We start from the raw sequence: 25781 nt of genomic DNA, 5'->3' as shown, positions 1-25781 counted from the left end.
AGACAAAATTTTACACGTGTGTGATAGGCTTTTACTTAACCCTGAAACTTAAAGTGATTGTAAACGTTAAGATTTAAAAAAAAAATAAAAAACATGTTATACTTACCTGCTCTATGCAATGGTTTTGCACAGAGCAGCTCCAAACCTCCTCTTCTCAGGTCCCCCGCCAGCGCTCCTGGCTTCTCCCCCACCAAGTGCTCCCATAGCAAGCTGCTTGCTATGGCGGGCACTCGTGCATGCTCACTCCTGAGCTGGCTCTGCGTGTTCATAGACACCAAGAGCGCCGCTCAGCTACACTCCCCACTCACTGTAATTGACAACAGTGGGAGCCAATGGCTGTCTGAGCCAACGAGGAGGGAGAGAGATTGCTGCATCAGGATCAGGCTCAGGTAGGTATAAGGGGAGAGGGGCTGCAGAGAATGCAGTAAGGTAAAAGAACTTCTGCCTTTAGAACCACTTTAACCAATAGTATTTCACCTAACCTAATACTTAAGCGTTACTCTATATTTTCCTTGCCAAATTTGTTTATTGAAATGTAATAAATCAGTGAACAAGTTCAAAAGCGATACAGGAATATAATATATTAGGATACAGTATTATTCCTTAATATGACTAAAGATAAAATTTGTCTCATACTTTAGTCAAAAGATTAATAACTCAGAGAGACAATTTCCTATACTGTTCAAGAGAGAAAAATTCTAAACATTTTTACAATGATAATATACTATAATATAATAATAATAATTTGAGATTATCTAAAGTATTTAATAAAGGAAGCATTAAAGGATTATCGCTCTCATATTTCAAGCAGGAGAAAATTTCAATGTTTTTGTAATATCATAAGAAACAAGGAATGCAATTGTTACTCTATATTTTCTCTTATCTTATATCACTTTTGGAAGAGGTGAGAACCTCTGCCACGTTTTTCCTTGGTATCTGTGTCCCCACTTGGCAATTTTCTACTAATTTCCTGTCCTGGCAATAACAATGTCAGAAAGTGGAGAGAGAAAGTTGGCACCTCATTATGGTCTCTGCGTTTTCTGATAATGAGGATCCTAGTATCTTTTTTTTCTGGTGCCACAAGGACCAATAGATTGGAGTGAGTAGGTATTTCCCACTGAGATCAGAGACAGCAACCTGGTAAAAGTTAATACTCCACCTTAGCACTGTAAATCAGCAGGCTGATTGAAAAATATTTTCTTCCAGCATGTTGGGGAGCCTCTAGGAGTACTTGCAATGCTTTTGTATATGCTTATAATCAGGGCTGGGACAAGGGGTGGGCGAGAGGGATGGCTGCCCTGGGCGCAATGGTTTACTATAGGGATGAGGGCTCCTTCCTTCTGGCTGACAGGAGTAGAGATAGCGGCAGTGATTTTGACAAGCTACTGACAGCTGGGCGAAGGATCAACATCATGAACGGGGGAGGGCGCAGTTTGGCATCTTTGCCCTGGGTGCTGGATGACCTTGTCCCAGCACTGCTTGTAATTACTTTCTAAAAACTATTGATGTATAGCTGCTTTAAATATGCTTGTACAAAATGTAAAACTTGGAAAAAATATGCAAGTTATTCTTTAAAAAAAAAAAAATTTTAAAAGGGGGAAATAAAAGAGTTAGATAACCAGTAAAAGCATTCCTTCCCCACCCTATAAAAAGTTATTCGCAAATACTTATGGATGTTGGAATGTGTTTTCAGAAGTCGCAGCCAGCAATATTTATCCATTTTATTAAACAGCCATCTGTTCGGCTGTTACAAATTATTTCATACGGTTTCCTTCAACTGTTGCTGATAATGGGGCGTCTTGAGAGTAGAACATTTGCATAATGTTTCCACTGTTCTTGATCCTTATCTTAGATGTTCAACCATATGAGAACAAGCAGTGAAGTAGCCAGCATGTCATTTAGGATTCAACCTTTATTCTGGCAACAGGGGGGACCCATTCATCATGGTGTTAAAGGGACAGTCCACCAAAAAGTGACATTTCTATAATAAGGTGGAGTTTAGAGGGCTGCCCCTCCTGCTTGTTACATCTCTTGGAGACTGTTGTCAAGAGCTCTTGGTAACAGTTTTTGACTTTGTTCTTGCACACATACGTGTGGTATACCTAACGTGCATGCATCTACCAAAAGGCTTAAAAATTCTCTTTTGCATCAACAGTTTGTTTTAAAGATAGTCAGCTTTCTGCATATTTCTACAGTTAGAAGTGTTGTATAGGATTCTGTTATATCTGAATGTAGCCCTGGTCCTAAACTGGGGCTATCATGTAAATTTAGTTTTTGGCTGGGCTGTAGGCAGCTCAGATTGATTGTACAGTTTATCTGGTCTTTCCCTAATCTCAATCAGGTTGTGCATTTCTCATTGTTGCTAGTAGTTGTCACTAGTACCACAGGCCAGTATAGCTAGATAGTACAACTAGGATTGAGTTATGAATATTTAGTCTTCTTCCAGCCAGCCCAGTGGGAGGTTCTTGGCTGCTGGTGCATTCTGGGAGAGGATATATATTTGGTTTGAGCCATGTGCTCGCTCTTTTGCCTCAGGCCCTCCTGGCCTGAGGACGTGCTGCTGAAGTGAGCTCTGCTAGAAGGCCCAGAAACCTGTCTGGGGCCTACTAATCCTGAGGTGGTCCTTAGGCTGACTTGCCCAGCGTGGAAGAAGCCAAGCAAAATTGAGAACATCCAGGGGAGGACCCTTGCTGAAGAGAGCCAGGATGAAGGCTGGTCTCTCAAGAGGGCCTGGTGACTCATTTGGAGGATGCACCTACATCTAAAAAAAACACAGATGCATTTGCTGTGTGTTTCTGGTGCATTTTTGGGTTGCCTGCACCTGTGAAAAATGGACATGTGACTCAAAAACGCAAAATCGCGCAGCGTTTTTACCACGATTTTACCGCAATTTTTATTCATTTCAATGGGAAGCTGGGTTTTTGGTGCAGTTTTCAGAACCCCACCAAAGATGCTTAGCAACTGTAAGTATAGAAAAGGCAGTAAACTATATGCCCTTAACACAGGCGCTGAGAGGAAGGAGAGAAGACTTGTCAACTTCTCAGCTCCTTCTGGGCCGTAGACACCTTTGAGAAGCAAACACACAGCGAAAAGAAAAGGGTTACACAAGCACAGTTCTGTAATGTTGCAGTTCCTGAGGTGAAGAATACTAGTGTCTTCTGCTAGCAAACGGTGGGCCCTTGTTTTAAGAGTAGGTTTAAACAAGCTTGCATGGAGCAGTAATCCTCTAGAATGTTCCGTTAGGTAGAGATTTAAAAGGGCAAACTACTAGAGATGGCAGCTCCAAACAAGAATACTGTGACACTAAAAAGGGAAATTGGTGTCTGCATGCAGTGTCAGTATGGTGTCAAGAAGGATGTTGGGTTTACACCCGCTCACCAGTCCTCTGTGCGATGACACAATAGTCCCAGGTGCTGGTTCAGGCTCCTGATGCCACCTAGCGATGTTGCAAGGCACTGGATCCCTTTCTTAAGGACGATTGAGATGACTGGTAGTGAAACTCGTAAGGTGAACAGGCAGCGGCCGACCCAATACTCGGATGGGTATCTCGATCCCTGAAAGGTGTGGGTCGTCTCTGCTGAGCTGAGTGGTGCTGGGCTGCTGAGTAGGGTCCCTGGACCAAAAAGTAGTGGACCACGTGGCCGTCTCTGCTCCTGGCTCCCCTCAGGTGTCCTCACTCCTCCGTCTTCAGGCAACACTCTCCTGGCAGTCTCTGGAAAAGCTTGGCTTTTTCCCCCTCTGATGCTGCCAGAGTCTCTCTCTCTGAGTCTCCTCAGTCTCAGCGGTTTTCCTCACACCTGTCACCTCACCACTCTCTCTCTCTCTCTCTCTCTCTCTCTCTCTCTCTCAATCTCCCCCTCTCTCGCTCCTCAGAGCGCTCTCCTTATTCTCCTCACAGACTCTTTTTCCCGGGCTTCAGGATATCCCTCCTCCTCTGTTGAGGCACACAGTCCCTGGTGTCAGCGTGTGTCTCTCTCCTCACTCTGGCACCTCAGTTCCTTCCCCTCACACACTCCTCCTCTCCTCACTGTTAAGTGTCACTGTGTCCCAGCAAAGGACTTTTTGAGCTTGTTATCTCCCTCTCTTTTAAGCAATCTCCTCTCCTCTGTCTCCTGTCAGCACTCTCTCTTTCTTTTATCTCAGTACTTCCCTCTCTTCAGTCTCCTCAGCACTTCCTGAAACTCCCCTTTTTCCCAGTGTGCTTTGTGTCTCTGAGTTTTCTGGAAAGACAAGTCAGCGTCTCTCTGTCTCCATCTTGTGGCCAAAAGGAGAAATTGCATTTCAACATGCCTGCTACACTTGCGTTATTCTTGAAAGAAAAAAACAGAAAAAACGTATCAGTGGCAAAGGGCCCTAAAGATAGGACAGAGGTGTCACAGTCAGTGCCTTAAGAACCAACCTGTGTCACTGTCTGCAGCTGTTTATGTTGTAGCTGAGTCCACAGAGAGAGATGTAAATGTCCTTGAGCCTAGGTTCACATTGGTCCGATTTGGCATACGATTTGACATGTCATTGCATGCCAAATCGGCAGCTATTTCCGGCAATAGCACTGTTCGAATCGATGTGACGCTGACTTTGCGGCGCTGCACCGATTCCCAAAAGTAGTTCCTGCACTACTTTTTCTGACTTCAGGTGCGAATTCAATAGACATCTGTGCAGGAACCTGTACAGATGTCTGTCAAATCACCCACGAAGACGGACTGCATTACCGGGTTGAAATCGTGCGAGTTAAGCTGAATTTGCACGATTTCTAACCTGCAGCAATGTGAACCTAGGCTTAAAGTGCAACAGCATCCAGGGTGTGGTCATTAAAGTTTTAGCATATTCTTAACAAGCAGTAAATTAGCATTAAAAACATACCCTCACTGACCCCTCTAGCTGCTTGTAGTGTAAAGTAATTAATTCTCAAAGATCACAGCAAAAGACTCTAGAGGTGGTTTTTAACAGCTAGGAGACATATGCTGTGTGTTTACATCAGAAGGCTGGCAACAAATTTTTGAAATCAGTGTGTGATTTCATTGTTTCTGTTTTGAACTTTGAAGGTGACTTTCTCCACAATACCTATAGCGAGCTGAATGTTTTACAGTGCTTTTAGTAATTTTGCACTTTCCAATTTTTTTATTTTCACATTATGTGAGAAGGTTACAATTTGATTTGCTATTCAGAACACATGCACAGCCTAATGAAGCTGAGGAGGAACTCAACCCTTTCTCTCCAGTTTATCTTCCGCATCCAATTCGCATGACAGGAGATTGTGACTGGCTCTCAATGGAGGAGAGGTATTGGTGATTGTAACTCCCTAGCATGCCACATCCCTGTAAACATAGGAAGCGAAAAAATCCCCTAGGGGTGGGACTTTGAAGGCATTTGAAATAGTATTGCAGTTAAATAATTTAAAAAAGTATTTATTAGAAAATAATTAAAAACTCAAAACATGGAATACACATGACCTAAACAACTGGAATAACATCATGATAAAACTACATGACAATACAAAACTATATCCTTCACCCGACGCGTTTCAGAGCTTGTTGTCATCTCCTTCATCAGGGATTAATAGGGTATCAATTGTATTTAGTTCAAATGATATACATGTGTATATTCCATGTTATCTTAAAAGACGCAATCTCAGAGAGTTTCCGACTGCCTCACCCACAATACGGCTGTTGTACGTTGTAAATTTAAACACAAAACCAAGAAATATAAAGGGGCTTAGCCAAAGCTACCCCTCATGTAGGGGACCAAAATGCACTGACAGACAAAGCCCTTATTGTAACCTGGTGTTCCACGTGGACAATGGTTTCCAAGCCGTACGTTGAATCCCTCTGAGCAAAAGTCTCTCAATGGAGCCGGTTCACACATCTCCGGAGCAGCTGCGGAGCGCATTGCACAGGGGTCCTGTGCGTCTTTGGCTCAGTTTCAGGTCCGAATTCAGGTAAAAATTCGGGCATGATTCATCCCTGAAACGGAGAACAGGGATGCACCGGACCCCTGTTGCCAGCTGCATCCGTCTGCAGTGTGAATCCAGCCTTAGAGAAAGGCAGTGCTGGGTTTTGCAAATTGCACATACAGTATCTCACAAAAGTGAGTACACCCCTCACATTTTTGTAAATATTTTATTATATCCTTTCATGTGACAGCTCTGAAGAAATGACACTTTGCTAAAATGTAAAGTAGTGAGTGTACAGTTTGTATAACAGTGTAAATTTGCTGTCCTCCCAAAATAACTCAACACACAGCCATTAATGTCTAAACCTCTGGCAACAAAAGTGAGTACACCTTTAAGTGAAAATGTCCAAATTGGGCCCAATTAGCCATTTTTCCTCCCCGGTGTCATGTGAGTCGTTAGTTTTACAAGGTCTCAGGTGTAAATGGGAAGCAGGTGTGTTAAATTTGGTGTTATCGCTCTCACTCTCTCATAATGATCGCTGAAAGTTCAACATGGCACCTCATGGCAAAGAACTCTCTGAGGATCTCTGAAAGAATTGTTGCTCTACATTAAGATGACCTAGGGTATAAGAAGATTGTCAAGACCCTGAAACTGAGCTGCAGAACGGTAGCCAAGACCATACAGCGGTTTAACAGGACAAATTCCACTCAGAACAGGCCTCACCATGGTCGACCAAAGAAGTTGAGTGCTCGTGCTCAGCGTCATATTCAGAGGTTGTCTTTGGGAATCAGATGTATGAATGCTTCCAGCATTGCTGCAGAGGTTGAATGAGTGGGGGGTCAGCCTGTCAGTGCTCAGACCATACACTGCATCAAATTGGTCTGAATGGCTGTCTTCCCAGAAGGAAGCCTCTTCTAAAGATGATGCACAAGAAAGCCCACAAACAGTTTTCTGAAGACAAGCAGACTAAGGACATGGATTACTGGAACCATGTCCTGTCGTCTGATGAGACCAAGATAAACTTATTTGGTTCAGATGGTGTCAAGTTTGTGTGGTGGCAACCAGGTTAGGAGTTCAAAGACAAGTGTGTCTTGCCTACAGTCAAGAATGGTGGTGGGAGTGTCATGGTCTGGGGCTGCATGAGTGCTGTCCACACTGGGGAGCTACAGTTCATTGAGGGAACCATGAATGCCAACATGTACTGTGACATACTGAAGCAGAGCATGATCCCCTCTCTTCGGAGACTGGGCCGCGGGGCAGTATTCCAACATAACGACCCCAAACACACCTCCAAGATGGCCACTGCCCTGCTAAAGAAGCTGAGGGTAAAGGTGATGGACTGGCCAAGCATGTCTCCAGATCTAAACCCTATTGAACATCTGTGGGGCATCCTCAAACGGAAGGTGGAGGAGCGCAAGGTCTCTAACATCCACCAGCTCTGTGATGTCCTCATGGAGGAATGGAAGAGGACTCCAGTGGCAACCTGTGAAGCTCTGGTGAACTCCATGCCCAAGAGGGTTAAGGCAGTGCTGGAAAATAATAGACATGTGCATTAATTTTCGTCCGAATGCATTTTCGTCCGAATTTCGGGTATTTCCGCTATCGTTTTAATAAACAATAACGAAAAACCGAAAGATCCCACATAAACAAATGCTTTATTTTCATTTTCGTTGCGACAACAGTTCGATATAGATAGGAGATTCGACATGACGCTGACAATAGCGATCTGTGTCCATCGAACCTGTGGTCGAATGTGCCTAACCTAACTCTATTAGTCCAAGATTATTCGACATAGAGAGAAAAGATTTGACATAAAGAGAAAAGATTCGACAGAGAGAGAAAAGATTCGACAGAGAGAGAAAAGATTCAACATTGTAGAGACAATAGTAAAAAAGGTAGAATGTGCCTAACCTAACTCTATTAGTCCAAGATTATTTGACATAGAGAGAAAAGATTCCACATAGAGAGAAAAGATTCAACATTATAGAGACAATAGTAAAAAAGGTAGAATGTGCCTAACCTAACTCTGTTAGTCCAAGATTATTTGACATAGAGAGAAAAGATTCGACATGAAGATTCGACGAAGCAGTCGCCGCGAGTGGACATTTATGGTCAAATACTTCGCCCATAGGCTATAGAAGATTTCTAATGTTGGTTGACTAGTAATAATATATTTAATAAATACAATTATTACTAGTGTCATACAACATTAGAATTCTACTATAGCTTGTAGGCAGAACATTCAACAGGAAATGTACGATAGCGGCCTTGAAAAGTTTAGCTGCTCCGTCGAATCTTCTTAGAACATTTGACAGAAACACCATAAGCCTTCAATGACAGATTCAACCTTAATTATTTTGGATTTTTGGACGAATCCATTTTTTAACGAAACGAAATACATAAAAACGAATTTCGGGAGAAACTAAATAAATGTATTTTTCGGACGAAAAGTAAATTCCAAAACGAAATATTTCAGTGTGCACATGTCTAGAAAATAATGGTAGCCACACAAAATATTGACACTTTGGGCCCAATTTGGACATTTTCACTTAGGGATGTACTCAGCGGTTTAGACATTAATCGCTGTATGTTGAGTTATTTTGAGGGGACAGCAAATTTACACTGTTATACAAGCTGTAGACTCACTACTTTACATTGTAGCAAAGTGTCATTTCTTCAGTGTTGTCACATGAAATGATATAATAAAATATTTAAAAAATTTGAGAGGTGTACTGACTTTTGTGACATACTGTACATAGCTGGATGACTCATAGGGGGGAACCGGCTGCATCCCGGCCTTCCACTCGAAACATGTTTAAATGTATGTTTTAGAAAGAAACTGTTACCATGTCTTATTAGAATGTTCTCATGTTCTACAAACAAAGCATCATGGAATCATTCAGTCTTAAATGTTAATTTGGTAATACAATTTTTACAACAGTAATGATAAAATACATAAAAGATAAATTTATACCATAGAAATAATTTTATTTTCAGAATACCCAACCAAATCACCCTGCATTATGCAATACAATAATGCACAGTGCAATAATGAAAAACTTACCAGGTGGACAGTGTGCTTGACACCCTTCAACACACTTCAGAGGGCAGTTTGAGGGCTCAGGATGTTGACAGGTTGCTGGGCAAGCTGGTGCACAACTGTTATACCTCCATTCACACACATACTCCAGTTCTTTTTCATTCTTCTCTTCACAACTCTGTGCTGTACACGGAGGAAAAAAAACACTTAACAAGCCTGGTACACCATCCTTGTGCTGTGCATATAAAATATCTAAGTTTTAGATCATACATTTAACTAATGACAATTCCAAATTTGTGATACCTTTTCCTTGTACTATGCCAATATTTTTTGTAGACCCTTCCTATGAACACATTGCAAATACATATAGACATTGGGGAGATTTCCCCTTATTTCCTATCCTGATCTTGATGACACAAGCACAAGAAATGAGGGGGTGCAGATGGGGCAGGAGAAAAAGAAAGCAATAAAACCTGACACATGCACTAACCAATCCACAATCTATATATATATATATATATATATATATATATATATATATACACAAACTTTAATTGCATCCCTAAATATTGAGTTGGCACCCTTTGCAGCTATTACAGCTTCAGCTGTTCTAGTAAGGCTGTCCACAAGGTTTAGCAATGTGTCTATGGGAACGTTTTACCAGTCTCCCAGAAGTGCATTTGTGAGGTCAAGCACTGATGTTGGATGAGAAGGCCTGACTTGCAGCATACGCTGCCATGGATTGAAATCCTGCAGCACACGCAAGGTCCCCCTCCTCAAGAAAGCACATGTACAGGCCCGTCTGAAGTTTGCCAATGAACATCTAAATGATTCAGAGAAGGACTGGGAGAAAGTACTGTGGTCAGATGAGACCAAAATTGAGCTCTTTGGTATTAACGCGACTCGCCGTGTTTGGAGGAAGAAAAATGCTATTACCCTAAGAACACCATACCTAAAGTCAAACACGGAGGTAGAAACATTATGCTTTGGGGCTGTTTCTCTGCTAAAGGTACAGGCAGAATTTGCCGCATTGGGGGGCCAATGGACGGGGCCATGTATTGTAAAATCTTGGATGAGAACCTTTTTCCCTCATAATGACCCAAAACATAATGCTAAGGCAACAAAGGAGTGGCTCAAGAAGAAGCGCATTAAGGTCATGGAGTAGCCTAGCCAGTCTCCAGACCTTAATCCTACAGAAAAGTTATAGAGGGAGCAGAAACTTTGAGTTGCCAAGCGACAGCCAAGAAACCTTCTGGATATTGGCAAAGCTCCTTAGTAGCTGAGACAAGCTGAGACAAGTCTTCACCATTCATACCCAATTCCCCAGGATAGTGGGAAAAAGGCGGTTTCTGACCTTCTGTGGTACAGGGGTCAGATTTTGAGGTCAGCGAAGCAACCCTTATGGTGGTGGTGGTTTGCATTCACTCAATGGGCTATCGTTTCCTGCACCTTGGGTTACTCATCTGATTCTTACCTGGTTGGATTCTTTCTTGGCTGTGGACTGTTTACATCACATATTTATTTATTACACACGGCCTATTATAATTTACTGTATGCGCTGCAACGTTTTGAACTGTATATTGTTATTGGGCCCCAGAATTTCCCAGGTGTTCAGCTGGCATAGTTTTTTCTTATGCATTACTATTGAGGTTGCGCTGATTGTATTTTTTCTTTATTTAGCCAAGAATCCTTAAGGATTTAGAGAAGATCTGTAAATAAGAGTGGGCCAAAATCCCTCCCAGGTGTGCAAACCTGGTAACCAACTACAAGAAACATCTTACCTCTGTTCTTGCCAACAAGGGTTTCTCCACCAAGTACTAAGTCATGTTTTGCTTGGGGATCAAATACTTATTTTACTCACTGAACTGCAACTCAATTTATAACATTTGCATCATGTGTTTTATCTGCATTTTTTGCATATATTCTGTCTCTATCATTTAAAATACAACTATGATAAATATTATAGACCCTTCATCTCTTTGTAAGTGGGCAAACTTACAAAATATGCAGGTGTTTAAATAATTAGAAGGGCAAACGTGACTGGGGACAGCTGTAGTGGGTGCACAGGATGTTGACATGGGAAGTGTTCAGGAGAAGGGGAGTTTTTGGATTGGTCAGGGGGAGGAGTGTAAAGTTAATTTTGCCCCTGCAGAGAGGAGAGGGGTTAGTCATTCGTGGGGCAGGAGAGGCAGTGAGAGGTATAGGTAAGGTTTTTTACTGTCAGCATGGAGACCTTTGACGGCCTTATAGAACAGCTTAGCCAGCCGCAGAGGTGCACGGCACGCAGTGGCTGAATTCTCAGCTCGCGGTGTTGCTACAGGGTCGGGGCAGGGTTCAGCTCCGCCAGCCCCCTTAACATCTTGAGCAAGGATGTCTCGGCCTCCTGCGTGTTTTATGCCGGATGAGACACCTTGGGTGAGCCGCCAATCCGGGAGCACGAATTTGGACCCTCCAGCGCCCAGGGCCAAGCGCCCAGCCATGGCTGCTGCTGTTGGGGCTGGGAGGAATTCCCATCGTGGGCGGGACCCGGCTGGGAGGGCGCCATCAGCATCCCCCCTCCAGGCCTCCTTCTACAAGGGATCAGGACAGAGCAGCGCGCAGGGCAGGGCATTCCCCTGTGTCTGGCGGCGCTCGGCGTGGACAACTTGTGGTTACTGGCGCGGGCTCCTCCCCCTGAGCGGCTGCGGCCATTGCTGGGGGAAGCGGAGTTTCCCATGGGGTCGGCGGCAGTGGTGGACTGGTGCCTGCCAGCCGGCAGCGCACTCAACGAGGGAGAAGTGCAGGAGTCGGCCGCAGTGCACAGAAGTTGCGGGCCGATGACATCACGGACGTGCGACCGGGACCTTCTACGTACTCAGTGTCCCCTGGTGGACAGGGGAACCAACAATCGGAAGGTGAACTGTCAGATTCCAGATCGGATGGGCCTGGCGCAGCGCCAGTTTGGGCGGGACATCTGCAGGGATCCGGATCAGCGGCTGGTTGGTCGGTTTCCCCTGGGCAGCCTGGTAAGTCTCTGTCTGTTCCAGTCAATGTGCCTGTTATGTCTGTGTGCCACCCTCCCCTTGTTAGTTCCACTTCTGGGTTATTGGTGGGGTCCGGTTAGCTCCCCCGCTGGGATGTTGGTGGGGGGTGGTCCGGCCCCGGCGCCTGTTTTGGCTGCAGGAGCTGGGCCTGTGGAGACTATGGGAGTGCCGCAAGGGGGCTTCCAGGGCATGGGCGCCGGTGACATGCTTGTACAGCATTTGCTGGCTGCGCTCTTAGCGTTTAGGGGTCCTGGAACAGCCACGCCTGGGGCTCTGCTCTCCCCGGATGCAGCATGGACAGCGGGGGGTGGGCCGGGGGGCGCTACGGAGCCGCCTGGTGTCCTCCCAGTGGTGGGGTCACCTCAGCCACCATTGTCGGGGATGGTGGTTTCGCCATCGCTGGAAGTGTTGGTGGCCACACCTGCGCAGGCGGTGGTGGCGGTTCCGCCGGCTACTGCGGTGGTGACAGGGCCGTCACCAATAACAGTGGAGTCGTCAAAGGATGGGATTCCTGCGACGGTGGCTTCGCAGGTGAGTACGAGTACAGGGACGCCAGGGGTGTCAGTGGTGGACGAAGTGCAGCTGGTGGATGCAGCACTGTGTGAGGTTTACGTTTGCTACGAGGGACCCCTTGGTTCCCATCTAAAAACGGAGGTTAGGGAGAGGATCTGGAAAGGGGAGTACGTAGAGATCTTCTCGCTCCTTCCGCTGGAAAAGTTTAATCTGGACAAGATTAATCCGGACGAGAGCAAAAAGGAAGAAGAGGAGAAACGGCGTTATCGGCTGATCCCTAGAACGTTTGCGAATTGGTCGCAGGCGTTTCACATTTTAGCGAGCGTCATTGGGGAGAAGGCTGCGGACAATTGTTCGGGGCTGTTCTGTTACCTGTGTAGCACTCACTCTCGGTAGCAACAGGCAAAGTCACGGCCTGCCGTTCTCTTCCAGCAGAAGTAGCAGCTTCTACTGTGGCGACACCTGTAGCCCAGTCCGATAAGCACGGGGCGACATGGTAGGAACAAATATTCTCCACATTGGGGGCAGTGACCAAATGGACGCAGATGTACGGCCAGTCCCTCACATTTGTGGCAAATCATTCCCAGTCCTTCGATATCTCCAACGGTGTAGAGAACAAACCTCCCCTGCGGCTTCAGATGAATACCGGTATCTGTAAGCAGGGTTCCGGTCAACATAGTACTCGACGCGGTGCTCGCTGGGAACATTCTTGGTCCCATAATTGACTGCATCGCCGAAAAAGACATGGCCACACTCTGATCTTCTCAGCACTATCACGAGGCCTCTCTTCTTCTCACGCGTCCCACGCGGTATCAAGTAGGGTAGACTCCTCCCACTTATTCTTCTAATCACGTAGCTCCCGGGCTTTTACTGGCACCCGCCGCCTACGCACTCAGAAATAAAGTCCTGCAACTTTTAACCTCTTCTTCTCCTGAGAAAATGACAAAGTCCAGTTCTCACCGTAAACTCCCGGTGAAACACCTCTCCAGGTTGTGAGAATTAATGGCTAACTAATCCCGGACGAGCCCCCACATGTAGCAATAACTCTCGGTGGAGCTGCTGGTTTAAAGCGGGCCTGTCCTCTTTGCTCTCCACCCCTCTTAAATAGTTCAATCCCCTTGGCACAGCTGTAGTGCAGTGTTATTATGATATGAGTATCAACTTTAACCCACCATATACACTTATATTTATATTTACCTCTACCTGGGTGTTGGTAACTCCACCTGCAGGAGAAATAACAGCACTGCACACAAACTTCAGTAATAACCAAAAATAACTTCTTTCTTTGTGTAAATAATATATTTATGTAAAGGGTTATTACAATGACTACACTATCACGCCAACGTAGTGCAATAGTATAGTAAATAGTTATGACTATTGGTAACATACGCAAATATTATCAAAAAGCAGTACAGCGCATACAATTAAAATCTAATAGAAACGATAAAGAACAGTCCATTTTCTATAGTTCAAGACAAAGGTTTCCAGCAAATAATCCGGTGACACGAGTGACATCCACAAAAGATGAGTGACTGTAGTGAAAAGACCTCCACCATCGATAGCACAAGCCGCTCACCTCAGCAGATGGACCCCTGAGTTAATCAGTCAGGTCTAAAACAGCAGTTCCCTCAAGGGGATAATAGCAGGAACAGATGCACTTGTGACTGGTCAGACACCGGTATCTTGTGAACTTGGAGTAATCACATGGAATAAAAATAAAGGAGATCTAGTGCTCTCTGTATAATGCGTAAAAAATGTAATGAAAAACAGTGGGAACACTTACAAACAGTGCGCTGTACCCCAGTGCGGAGGATGAATCGTAAAAATGGATGATCCACGGAGATCAGCGAGCAAAGACACGGGTGACGTCACGATCTATGTCACGTGATTGTATTCCGTACACGTTACGTCCCTAATGGGGGTGGGACTTCTTCAGCGAACATACACAAATATACCTAATTGTATATATCTATACCAGGGAGCTCCCCCTGCTCTAAACTATAAAGTCACTATCCTTGATAACTAAATGCAGGGCCCTGCAATAAAAGAAATAGTCCTCACGTCTTCAGTCTTCGCTAGCTTTTGTAACTGTAATCCACAAAGGGTTCCTCCTGTGTGTTGCACAGTGTAATGTAATACATTAAGGCCATTGTAATCCAGCAGATTGACTAAGTGTTCTTATATGAAGAAGACAAACATCTAGCATCCGTTCTTGAATACTGAAGTCTATTCTATGTTCTCCAACTTAACTTGTTCCGTGGGACTATCAGTCCCAGCAACACTCTGCAACAGTTCTAAATGTGTGTGTAATATTTAAACAAACTTCTGGGTGTTAACCCTCTCACCACACGGGATCCGGGCGGATGGATGCCTCTGTTTCAACAGTTCTCAGTCCGTATGGAACCACCGCCACACTGTCACACTGCTCCATTCACTAATGACCAGGAGTCCTCGGTTACCTCCTCCACGGGTCTCCAGAAACATCACTTCTGCTGCTCCAGCACACTGTGATACGATGACAGGATCCCTGCTGCTGCTCCTCCGCAAGGTAGGCCGCACCCCTGTGGGACACACACCCACAGAGTTCTGCCAGCAGCCCACGCGTCTCAGGAACAAGAGGCTTAAGATGGCCGCTCCCAGCCCTTTTATATCCTCCCACAATGTGGGAGTTCTCCTTTTGTCCAGGATCATTGTGGGTAGGTCATAGTTAAAGTTCAGAAGTAAACAATCAATTACTTCCATGTCACTTCTCTTAATCATGAAACATAACAGTATTGTACCTTTTCAATTGTCCACAAGATGGCACTATAACAACTTATGTCCTGTATAACACACATATGGCTAAAAACAAAAGTTGTCAGCGCTACACCTGGATTCCATCAGTGAGGCACAAAGGGTTTATGGGGGGGGGGGTGGCCTGGCTTAGGTACGACGAGCAGTTCTGGCAGCGGAAGGCTTTTCAGCCATCGTTGAGGTGGGATCAAAAAGATATTGGGCTGTGGATAAAGCTCATGACGCAAGCCAGGGCGGTGTTGCCACCCTTTTATAGCGGGGCCGGGGGTGCCAACACCTCGTCACCATTGGCCGTTAAGCGCAAGGGGTTCTGTTGGCAGTTCAATGAGGGAACCTGAAAGTTCGGGGGAGCCTGCTGCTTCTGATATGAGTGTTCGGGATGTGGAGGTGCCCACCCGTGGTCTAAGTGCTTCCGGAAAGGTAAGAAACCGGCCGACACTGGAAAAAGGGAGGACTCTGGTGAGGGTGGAAAAAATGGCACCGTATCTAAGTAGGTACCCTAACAGGGGGGCAGCCCAGACGTTGTGGATGGGTTTTAGGGATGGTTTCACCATTACAAGCATGTTGGATAGGGTCCCCCCTGTTTCTCCTAATCTTAGATCAGCGTACGAACATCCGGAGGTGGTGGGAGGTAAGTTGCGTAAGGAGGTTGAGTTGGGGAGGATGGCGGGCCCGTTTGAGGGGCCGCCGGTGGAGGACTTGGTGGTTTCCCCGTTGGGCGTGGTGCCCAAGAGGGTGCCGAATCAATTCCGCCTGATTCACCATTTGTCTCATCCAAAAGGGGGTTCAGTAAATGATGTGATTGATCCGGCGCGCTGTACGGTGTCTTACGCTTCATTTGATGAAGCAGTGCGGTGGATACAGAAATTCAGGAGAGGGGCACTAGTGGCCAAGACCGACATTGAGTCGGCTTTTCGCCTATTGCCGGTTCATCCGGATAGTGTGCGTTTGTTGGGTTGTTGCTGGGAGGGTCAGTTTTTCATGGACAGGCACCTTCCTATGGGTAGCGCTATCTCTTGCTCGTACTTTGAGTTGTTCAGTACCTTCCTGTAATGGGTCATCAAGGACTTGTCCGGCCTTAGTTCAGTCTTGCACTGGACAATTCCTTGGTCATAGGTCCGCCGAGAGAGCGGGCTTGTTCCATTTTGTTGGCCACGTTGCAACATGTCTTTCAGGTTTTTGGGGTTCCCCTGGCTAGAGAAAAAATGGAGGGCCCAACCACCGTCCTGAAGTTTTTGGGTATCATAATTGATACTACACTGATGGAGTGCAGGTTACCTAGTGATAAGCTGGAGGATCTTCGATCGACTGTGGCTGCGGTGGCTAGGCGGTATAAGGTTCAGCTGTAGAAGCTGCAGTCCTTACTGGGAAAACTGAACTTTCGTGTAAAATTATGCATATGGGGAGGGTCTTTTGTAGGTACCTGGCAGCCGTGACGGCGGGAATCAAGGCGCCACATCATTTCATTCGGTTAAGTCAGGAGCATCGGGCGGATCTGCAGGTTTGGGATTCCTTCCTTCATTCCAGTATAATGGTAGGTCTTTTTGGTTGGGGCCGGCGGTTCAGGCGGCTGAGCTGGAGTTGTTCACGGATGCGGCGGGGTCGGTAGGCTATGCTGCTTACTTCAATGGGAAATGGTGCGCGGACCGGTGGCTGGTGGAGTTGGCGGGGTCGGCGCTAGTGCGTAACCTCATGCTGTTGGAGTTGTTTCCAATAGTGCTTGCGGTGGAACTGTGGGGCACGGAAGTCACCAACCAAACTGCTTCTAAGGCGAGGTTTTGGAAGACAGTTTCATGTCACAGGTCATACACCAATGCAAGAATGAGCACAGCAACAAGACACAAGGGAGGTATATTGCATCAGCAAGGTCTCCTCCAGGCAAAGGTGTCAAAGCAGACTGGGCTTTCAAGATATGCTGTTCAAGCTCTTTTGAAGAAGCACAAAGAAACGGGCAATGCTGTGGACTGTAGACGCAGTAGTCTGCCACAGAAACTTAATGCAGCAGATGAAAGACACATCATGCTTACTTCCCTTCAACATTGGAAGATGTCCAGCAGTGCCATCAGCACAGAACTGGCAGAAACCAGTGTGACCCAGGCAGGGCTGCTGATAGGGCAGTACAACCAGCCCTCCTGTACGGGGCCCGGCTCAGCAAGGGGGCCCGGGTAACTTTATTCTTTAACTATGGTGAAAGCACTTTGCCCAGGTGAAAGCATTTGACAATGCTCCTAGGCTTGCTGTAACATAAATATATTTTACTTGGGCCCCACCAGCGCAGCAGAGAGGTCCAGAAGGTGATTAGCAGAGAGGGATTATTTTCTTATTTCAGGGGCCCAGGCGACTAAAGCCGACGCCGCACTTTTTTAAAGTTCCTGCTGGCCGCGGTTGATGACAGCCGATCTCTGGCGGAGTGATTCTTCTTTCCTCCCTCAGTAACTAAGGAGGGCAGAGGACAGGGCTGTAAGCGGGTGGCGGGAGATGATTGAAGAGAGAGGTGGCAGAGAGCGCAGGCAGCATAAGGATCCCGATGCACGGGCAGGTGCACATCCATACATTTAGAAAGATACACAACACCTTCTGTACTGTGTGATCATCATCATGGTAACGATAATGATCACATAAGCACAGTGAGATGCTGTTAGGTCTTGTTTATTTTTGTGTTTGGGGGGGGGGGGGCAGCAAAAATGTGCAGCTCAGCCACAGTTTTACCATCTTCCAACTACGCCCCCCTTATGCTGCAAAGGCACTACTGCCATAGTGCGGCAGTAATGACAGGATGTTGTGTTAAACACCCTGCAGCCATTCTACAGAAGCAGTGACTTTGCAGCCTAAGGGGGAGTGGTTGGGGAACAGTAAAACTGTGGCTCAGCTGCACATTTTTACTGCCCCACCCACCCACACACAAACGTAAACAAGACCTAACAGTTAGCATCTCACTGTACACTGCCAATCATAAGTTGAGGCATTACCCACCCCACAGCCACACATATACCTGGATCATGTATACATGTGGCTGTGGAGCAGGGAATGTCTCATCTACTTATGATTGGCAGGGCACTGCGGCAGCGGGAAGGTGGGTGGGCAAGGGGGAGGGGGGGCCCTGTCAGGTAGGCTGTATGGGGCCCCATGATTTCTAACAGCGGCCCTGGACCCAGGTACACCCATCTACTGTCCAGAGAAGGACTGTCATGGAAGAATTTCGGCCAAAAAAGCCATAGCTCCAATGTGGAAACAAGGCTAAGTGACTCAACTATTCTATAAAAAAACATAGAATCTGGGGTGCAGAAAAATGGCAGCAGGTGCTCTGGACTGATGAGTCACAATTTTACATATTTTGTTGTAGCAGGAGGCAGTTTGTTTGCCCAAGGGCTGGAGAGTGGCACTATAGTGAGTGTCTGCAGGCAACCGTGAAGTATTGTGAGGTTCCTTGCAAGTTTAGGGCTGCATTCCTGCAAATTAAGGTCTTACCCTCAGGGAGGAGTGTGATTGGTACCAAATTTATTATGCAGCGGGACAACAACCCCAAACATACAGCCAAAGTCATTAAGAACTATCTTCAGTGTAAAGAAAAACAAGGAGTCCTGGAAGTAATGGTGTGGCCCCCACAGAGCCCTGATCTCAATGTCATTACATGTCTGGGGTTACATGAAGAGACAGAAGGATCTGAGGCAGCCTACATCCACAGAAGATCTGTTCGTAGCTCTCCAAGATGTTTGGAACAACTTACCTGTTGATTTCCCCCAAAAACTGTGTACATGTGTACCTAGACGAATTGATGCTGTTTTAAAGGCAAAATGTGGTCACACCAAATATTGATGTGTTTTGGATTTCCTTTCTGTTCATTTACTTTCCATTTTGTTAATTGATAAAAATAAACTATTAACACTTCTATTTTCTGAAAGCAGTCTTAATTTATAGCATTTCCGTATACCTTATACCTGTTTATATATACAGTATGTGTGTAAATAAATAAATTATATATATATATATATATATATATATATATATATATATATATATATATATATATATATACAGTTATATATAACACAAAAACTTTTCTTTCACTCATGGTTAGTGCTTGGCTGAAGCCATTTATTATCAATCAACTCTTGATCTCAACTCAGCTCTTTTTAAATCATAATCAACAGAAACTACCCAAATGACCCTGATCGAAAGTTTACATAACCCAGTTCTTAAGCCCCCTTTAACAGAAATGACAGCTTGAAGTCTTTTGTGGTATTTGTGGATGAGGCTCTTTATCTTCTCAGGTGGTAAAGTTGCCCATTCTGCTTGAAAAAAAGCCTCCAGTTTCTGTAAATTCTTGGGCTATCTTGCATGAACTGCACGTTTGAGATCTCCCTAGAGTGGCTTAATGGTATTGAGGTCAGAAGACTGGGATCGCCACTCCAGAACCTTCACTTTATTCTGCTGTAGCTAATGACAGGTCGACTTGGCCTTGTGTTTTGGATCATTATCATGTTGGAATGTCCAAGCACGTCCCATGCACAGCTTCATGGCTGATGAATGCAAATGTTTCTCCAGTATTTTTTGATAACATACTGCATTCATTTGTAGCTCATACATCCCCAAAACATCAGCGATCCACCTCAGTGTTTCACAGTAGGAATGGTGTACCTTTCATCAGAGGCCTTGTTATACTCCTCTCCAAATGAAGCGTTTATGGTTGTGGCCAATTTTAGTCTCATCACTCCAAATGACTTTGTGCCAGAAGGTTTGAGGCTTGTCTCTGTGCTGTTTGGCGTATTGTAAGCGGGATACTTTGTGGAATTTGCATAGTAATGGCTTTCTTCTGGCGACTCGACCACGCAGCCCATCTTTCTTCAAGTGCCTCCAAATTGTGCATCTTGAAACAGCCACACCACATGTTTTCAGAGAGTCCTGTATTTCACCTGAAGTTATTTGTGGGTTTTTCTTTGCATCCCGAACAATTTTCCTGGCAGTTGTGGCTGAAATTTTAGTTGGTCTACCTGACTGTGGTTTGGTTTCAACAGAACCCCTCATTTTCCACTTCTTGATTATAGTTTCAACACTGCTGATTGGCATTCTCAATTCCTTGGATATCTTTTTATATCCCTTTCCTGTTTTATACAGTTCAACTACCTTTTCTCGCAGATCCTTTGACAATTCTTTTGCTTTCCCCATGACTCAGAATCCAGAAACGTCAGTGCAGCACTGGATGAAAGATGCAAGGGTCCATCAGGAGTCCAGAAACTCATTGACCTTTTATACAAACACACTAATTACAAGCAAACAGATCACAGGTAAGGATGGATACCATTAATAGCCATTCAAACCCATTTTTGTCAACTTGTGTGCATGTTATCAGGCCAAAATCACAAGGGTATGTAAACTTTTGTTCAGGGTCATTTGGGTAGTTTCTGTTGTCATTATGATTTAAAAAGAGTAAGCACAGTTGATTGATAATAAATGGCGTCAGCCGAACACTAACCATGAGTGAAAGTAAAGTTTTTGTGTTATTCATATTCTCTGAAAAATGGCCAAGAAATCATAAATTCGGCCAGGGTATGTAAACTTATGAGCAAAACTGTATAAACTATTACCTCCTATCCTTAAGCTGAAGGTAAATCTCCCCAGTAAAGGCCCAGGCAGCAAATAGGATCGAACCCTTCCCTAGTCTAAATCTAAAATAATCTAAAAATAAAATGTTGCCTACAGTTGGCCTTTAAACCACTGTAATATTTAATTACTTTCTTGGAGGATATCTGTGCACCCATTAAGAAACTCTGGATATTCACCTCCATACCGGTCAAGGTTACAGTCACTTAACTCACCACCAGCTTCTTTAAAATGTAAACTTTAAAACGTAGGGAAAAGCAACACATTTGATTTAATTCTCATGCCTCCAGAGGCACAAATTTATCTTTGTTTTGCTCCTCTGAAGCTCCCGTTCAGCTGCTGGAATCAAAGAAAATACAATATACCTCCAGGTATGGCAGTTTATGTGACTTATTCCCCCCCTTCCTAACAGTGCTGGTGTTTAGTGGACAGCATTGACACACATGGCTGGGCAGACAACACTCCTGTCCTCACTCCTGGTTATGGATGAGCAGAACACCCCCCTGTTCGGTTCGCACCAGAACATGCGAACAGGAAAAAAGTTCGTTCGAACATGCGAACACCGTTAAAGTCTATGGGACACGAACATGAATAATCAAAAGTGCTAATTTTAAAGGCTAATATGCAAGTTATTGTCATAAAAAGTGTTTGGGGACCTGGGTCCTGCCCCAGGTGACATGGATCAATGCAAAAAAAAGTTTTAAAAACGGCCGTTTTTTCAGGAGCAGTGATTTTAATAATGCTTAAAGTCAAACAATAAAAGTGTAATATCCCTTTAAATTTTGTACCTGGGGGTGTCTATAGTATGCCTGTAAAGGGGCGCATGTTTCCTGTGTTTAGAACAGTCTGACAGCAAAATGACATTTTGAAGGAAAAAACTCATTTAAAACTACCCGCGGCTATTGCATTGCCGACAATACACATAGAAGTTCATTGATAAAAACGGCATGGGAATTCCCCAAAGGGGAACCCCGAACCAAAATTTAAAAAAAAAAATGACGTGGGAGTCCCCCTAAATTCCATACCAGGCCCTTCAGGTCTGGTATGGATATTAAGGGGAACCCCGGCCAAAATTAAAAAAAAAAAAAATGACGTGGGGTTCCCCCTAAATTCCATATCAGACCCTTCAGGTCTGGTATGGATTTTAAGGGGAACCCCGCGCCAAAAAAAAAAAAAAAAACGGCGTGGGGTCCCCCCAAAAATCCATACCAGACCCTTATCCGAGCACGCAACCTGGCAGGCCGCAGGAAAAGAGGGGGGGACGAGAGTGCGGCCCCCCCTCCCTCCTGAACCGTACCAGGCCACATGCCCTCAACATTGGGAGGGTGCTTTGGGGTAGCCCCCCAAAACACCTTGTCCCCATGTTGATGAGGACAAGGGCCTCATCCCCACAACCCTGGCCGGTGGTTGTGGGGTTCTGCGGGCGGGGGGCTTATCGGAATCTGGAAGCCCCCTTTAACAAGGTGACCCCCAGATCCCGGCCCCCCCCCCTGTGTGAAATGGTAAGGGTACCCCTACGATTTCACGAAAAAAGTGTCAAAAATGTTAAAAATGACAAGAGACAGTTTTTGACAATTCCTTTATTTAAATGCTTCTTCTTTCTTCTATCTTCCTTCATCTTCTGGTTCTTCCTCCGGCGTTCTCGTCCAGCATCTCCTCCGCGGCATCTTCTATCTTCTCCTCGGGCCGCTCCGCACCCTTGGCATGGGGGGGAGGCTCCCGCTCTTCTCTTCTTCTTTTCTTCTCTTCTTCTCTTCTTCATTTTCTTCTCCGGGCCGCTCCGCAATCCATGCTGGCATGGAGGGAGGCTCCCGCTGTGTGACGGCGCTCCTCGTCTGACAGTTCTTAAATAACGGGGGGCGGGGCCACCCGGTGACCCCGCCCCCCTCTGACGCACGGGACATGACGGGACGTCCCTGTGGCATTCCCCATGACGTCACAGGGAAGTCCCGTCAAGTCACCGTGCGTCAGAGGGGGGCGGGGTCACCGGGTGTCCCCGCCCCCCCCGTTATTTAAGAACTGTCAGACGAGGAGCGCCGTCACACAGCGGGAGCCTCCCTCCATGCCAGCATGGATTGCGGAGTGGCCCGGAGAAGAAAATGAAGAAGAGAAGAAGAAAAGAAGAAGAGAAGAAGAGAAGAAAAGAAGAAGAGAAGAGCGGGAGCCTCCCCCCCATGCCATGGGTGCGGAGCGGCCCGAGGAGAAGAAGATAGAAGACGCCGCGGAGGAGATGCTGGACGAGAACGCCGGAGGAAGAACCAGAAGAGCCAGAAGAACCAGAAGAACCAGAAGATGAAGGAAGATAGAAGAAAGAAGAAGCATTTAAATAAAGGAATTGTCAAAAACTGTCTCTTGTCATTTTTAACATTTTTTGACACTTTTTTCGTGAAATGGTAGGGGTAAGAACCCCCTTACCATTTCACACAGGGGGGGGGCCGGGATCTGGGGGTCCCCTTGTTAAAGGGGGCTTCCAGATTCTGATAAGCCCCCCGCCCGCAGACCCCCACAACCACCGGCCAGGGTTGTGGGGATGAGGCCCTTGTCCTCATCAACATGGGGACAAGGTGTTTTGGGGGGCTACCCCAAAGCACCCTCCCAATGTTGAGGGCATGTGGCCTGGTACGGTTCAGGAGGGGGGGGCCGCACTCTCGTCCCCCCTTCTTTTCCTGCGGCCTGCCAGGTTGCGTGCTCGGATAAGGGTCTGGTATGGATTTTTGGGGGGACCCCACGCCGTTTTTTTTTTTTTTTTTTGGCGCGGGGTTCCCCTTAAAATCCATACCAGACCTGAAGGGTCTGGTATGGAATTTAGGGGGAACCCCACGTCATTTTTTTTTTAAATTTTGGCCGGGGTTCCCCTTAATATCCATATCAGACCTGAAGGCCCTGGTATGGAATTTAGGGGGACTCCCACGTCATTTTTTTTTTTTTAATTTTGGTTCGGGGTTCCCCTTTGGGGAATTCCCATGCCGTTTTTATCAATGAACTTCTATGTGTATTGTCGGCAATGCAATAGCCGCGGGTAGTTTTAAATGAGTTTTTTCCTTCAAAATGTCATTTTGCTGTCAGACTGTTCTAAACACAGGAAACATGCGCCCCTTTACAGGCATACTATAGACACCCCCCAGGTACGAAATTTAAAGGGATATTACACTTTTATTGATTGACTTTAAGCATTATTAAAATCACTGCTCCTGAAAAAACGGCCGTTTTTAAAACTTTTTTTTGCATTGATCCATGTCCCCTGGGGCAGGACCCAGGTCCCCAAACACTTTTTATGACAATAACTTGCATATTAGCCTTTAAAATTAGCACTTTTGATTTCTCCCATAGACTTTTAAAGGGTGTTCCGCGGCATTCGAATTTGCCGCGAACACCCCAAATTGTTCGCTGTTCGGCGAACTTGCGAACAGCCAATGTTCGAGTCGAACATGAGTTCGACTCGAACTCGAAGCTCATCCCTACTCCTGGTGTATGAACAGAGCTGCAGGAGAGCAAAGGAAGGATGAATATTGCTGCTGGACAGGAATTAAAACAAATCTATTACTTTCCCCTGCATGGACTAAATACAGATTTGCTTACAATTAATAACTCAGCTAAAGAGGTTTTGCTTCTGGAGCTCCTGTCACAGTGGCTGATTATGTCCATGAAGGTGTGAAGGAATGTGATGTAGATAATAGTAATCTGAAAATGTCTATTTTCTTATGTGCATACATATTTTTCTCCTTACTCATTATATAAGTACACAGATTTGCTCTGTTCCTATATTTTCTCAAGATGGCGTGTACCCCCTACCTCCCACACATCAAAAGAACGCGGAACTGAAGATAAGACCAAAGAGAACCAAACCTCGTTATGAAAATTATCCATCTTCTTTTCTATCTTAACCAATGAGATGTACCTATTAGACTAACATAGCAATGACGTATTTGTGTGTATAAAACATTAACACCGCCTTGAATAAATTAGAAGTGTAATGAGTTAGCAATTCTGAGCGTGTCTCAGAGTGTTTACTTTTATATGCATGCATATCCACACTTTTCAAATTAGAGGCAGCAGCAGATAACCTTGAGCTCGATTGAAGCTCTTAAATCATTTCCATAACAGATGGTGCCGAAACCCGGGACCTCAGGCTACGGTCGAAGTTATACCGCGACAAGCATTCGGGCGTTAACTGATTAATGAGAGTGGGGTTTGCGCAGCCCTAACAGTACCGGTGAGTTGATTTATATTCTTACCACTGTACGACTCTCTTATCTTTCGGTTGACGGCTGGATTCTGTCGGTATGCTGAGACTGTCTTAGAGGCAGGTATTTCCTCGCCTGAGGTTGTTTAACGAACCTGCTGATGGGTTTCTGCTGACTGTATTTGTTCACTGTCTGCCATTCTTTGGGCTACGAAACTCAGCAGTCTAAAAGTGCTACATGCGTGAATGTATGGTCTCATCTCCAGACGAGCTGTCGGCCTCTGGGATGAGATAGTTTCCTTGTAGCAGTCGTTTATAGACGGGTGTACTCTAGGTTCAATGAACCTTTGAGGGTTATCTCAGCTGCTGGCTTTGCAGTCTGAAAGTGTTACAGAAGTCTCACCCCAAGAAGAGTTGTCGGCCTCTTGGTGTAGAGCTGTAGAAAAAACGTCTATAAACGGGTTTATTTTTTGCAGGGTGGTCTGCCCTTGCGGTTATCTTAGCCTGCTGAGGCTTTACGGTTCAGAGAGTGGCAGGTGTAATGTCCTGTCCTGAGTGTATTTGTGGTTTATTGTTTGCTATACATGAGAGGGGGTGGGGACTGGTGAAAGACAGAGAAGGAGGCTACCCGAAGGATCTGTTGGGTCACAAGCCGTTGCTCCCTACTACCCCTGACGTGCTTGTACTGAGATTAAACGTACATTACCCGGTGACAGGGGGGTTTGGGCAGACCCTCGA

The 25781-nt window shown here is 45.6% G+C and overlaps 1 protein-coding gene across 1 annotated transcript in view; it reads right to left on the bottom strand.

Annotated features, from left to right (window-relative positions):
• The window catches only part of VWF (von Willebrand factor), a 363569-nt gene that overhangs the window by 193796 nt on the left and 143992 nt on the right, over window positions 1–25781 (bottom strand). Inside the window, exon 26 of the mRNA XM_073621285.1 lies at window positions 8955–9113. Within this exon, the coding sequence (XP_073477386.1) occupies window positions 8955–9113 (159 nt within the window). The remainder of the gene's footprint in view (window positions 1–8954; window positions 9114–25781) is intronic.

Source organism: Aquarana catesbeiana, linkage group LG03 (genome assembly GCF_042186555.1).
Source record: "Aquarana catesbeiana isolate 2022-GZ linkage group LG03, ASM4218655v1, whole genome shotgun sequence".
NCBI classification, from domain to species: domain Eukaryota; kingdom Metazoa; phylum Chordata; class Amphibia; order Anura; family Ranidae; genus Aquarana; species Aquarana catesbeiana.
This window is presented reverse-complemented; position numbering and strand designations above follow the sequence as displayed.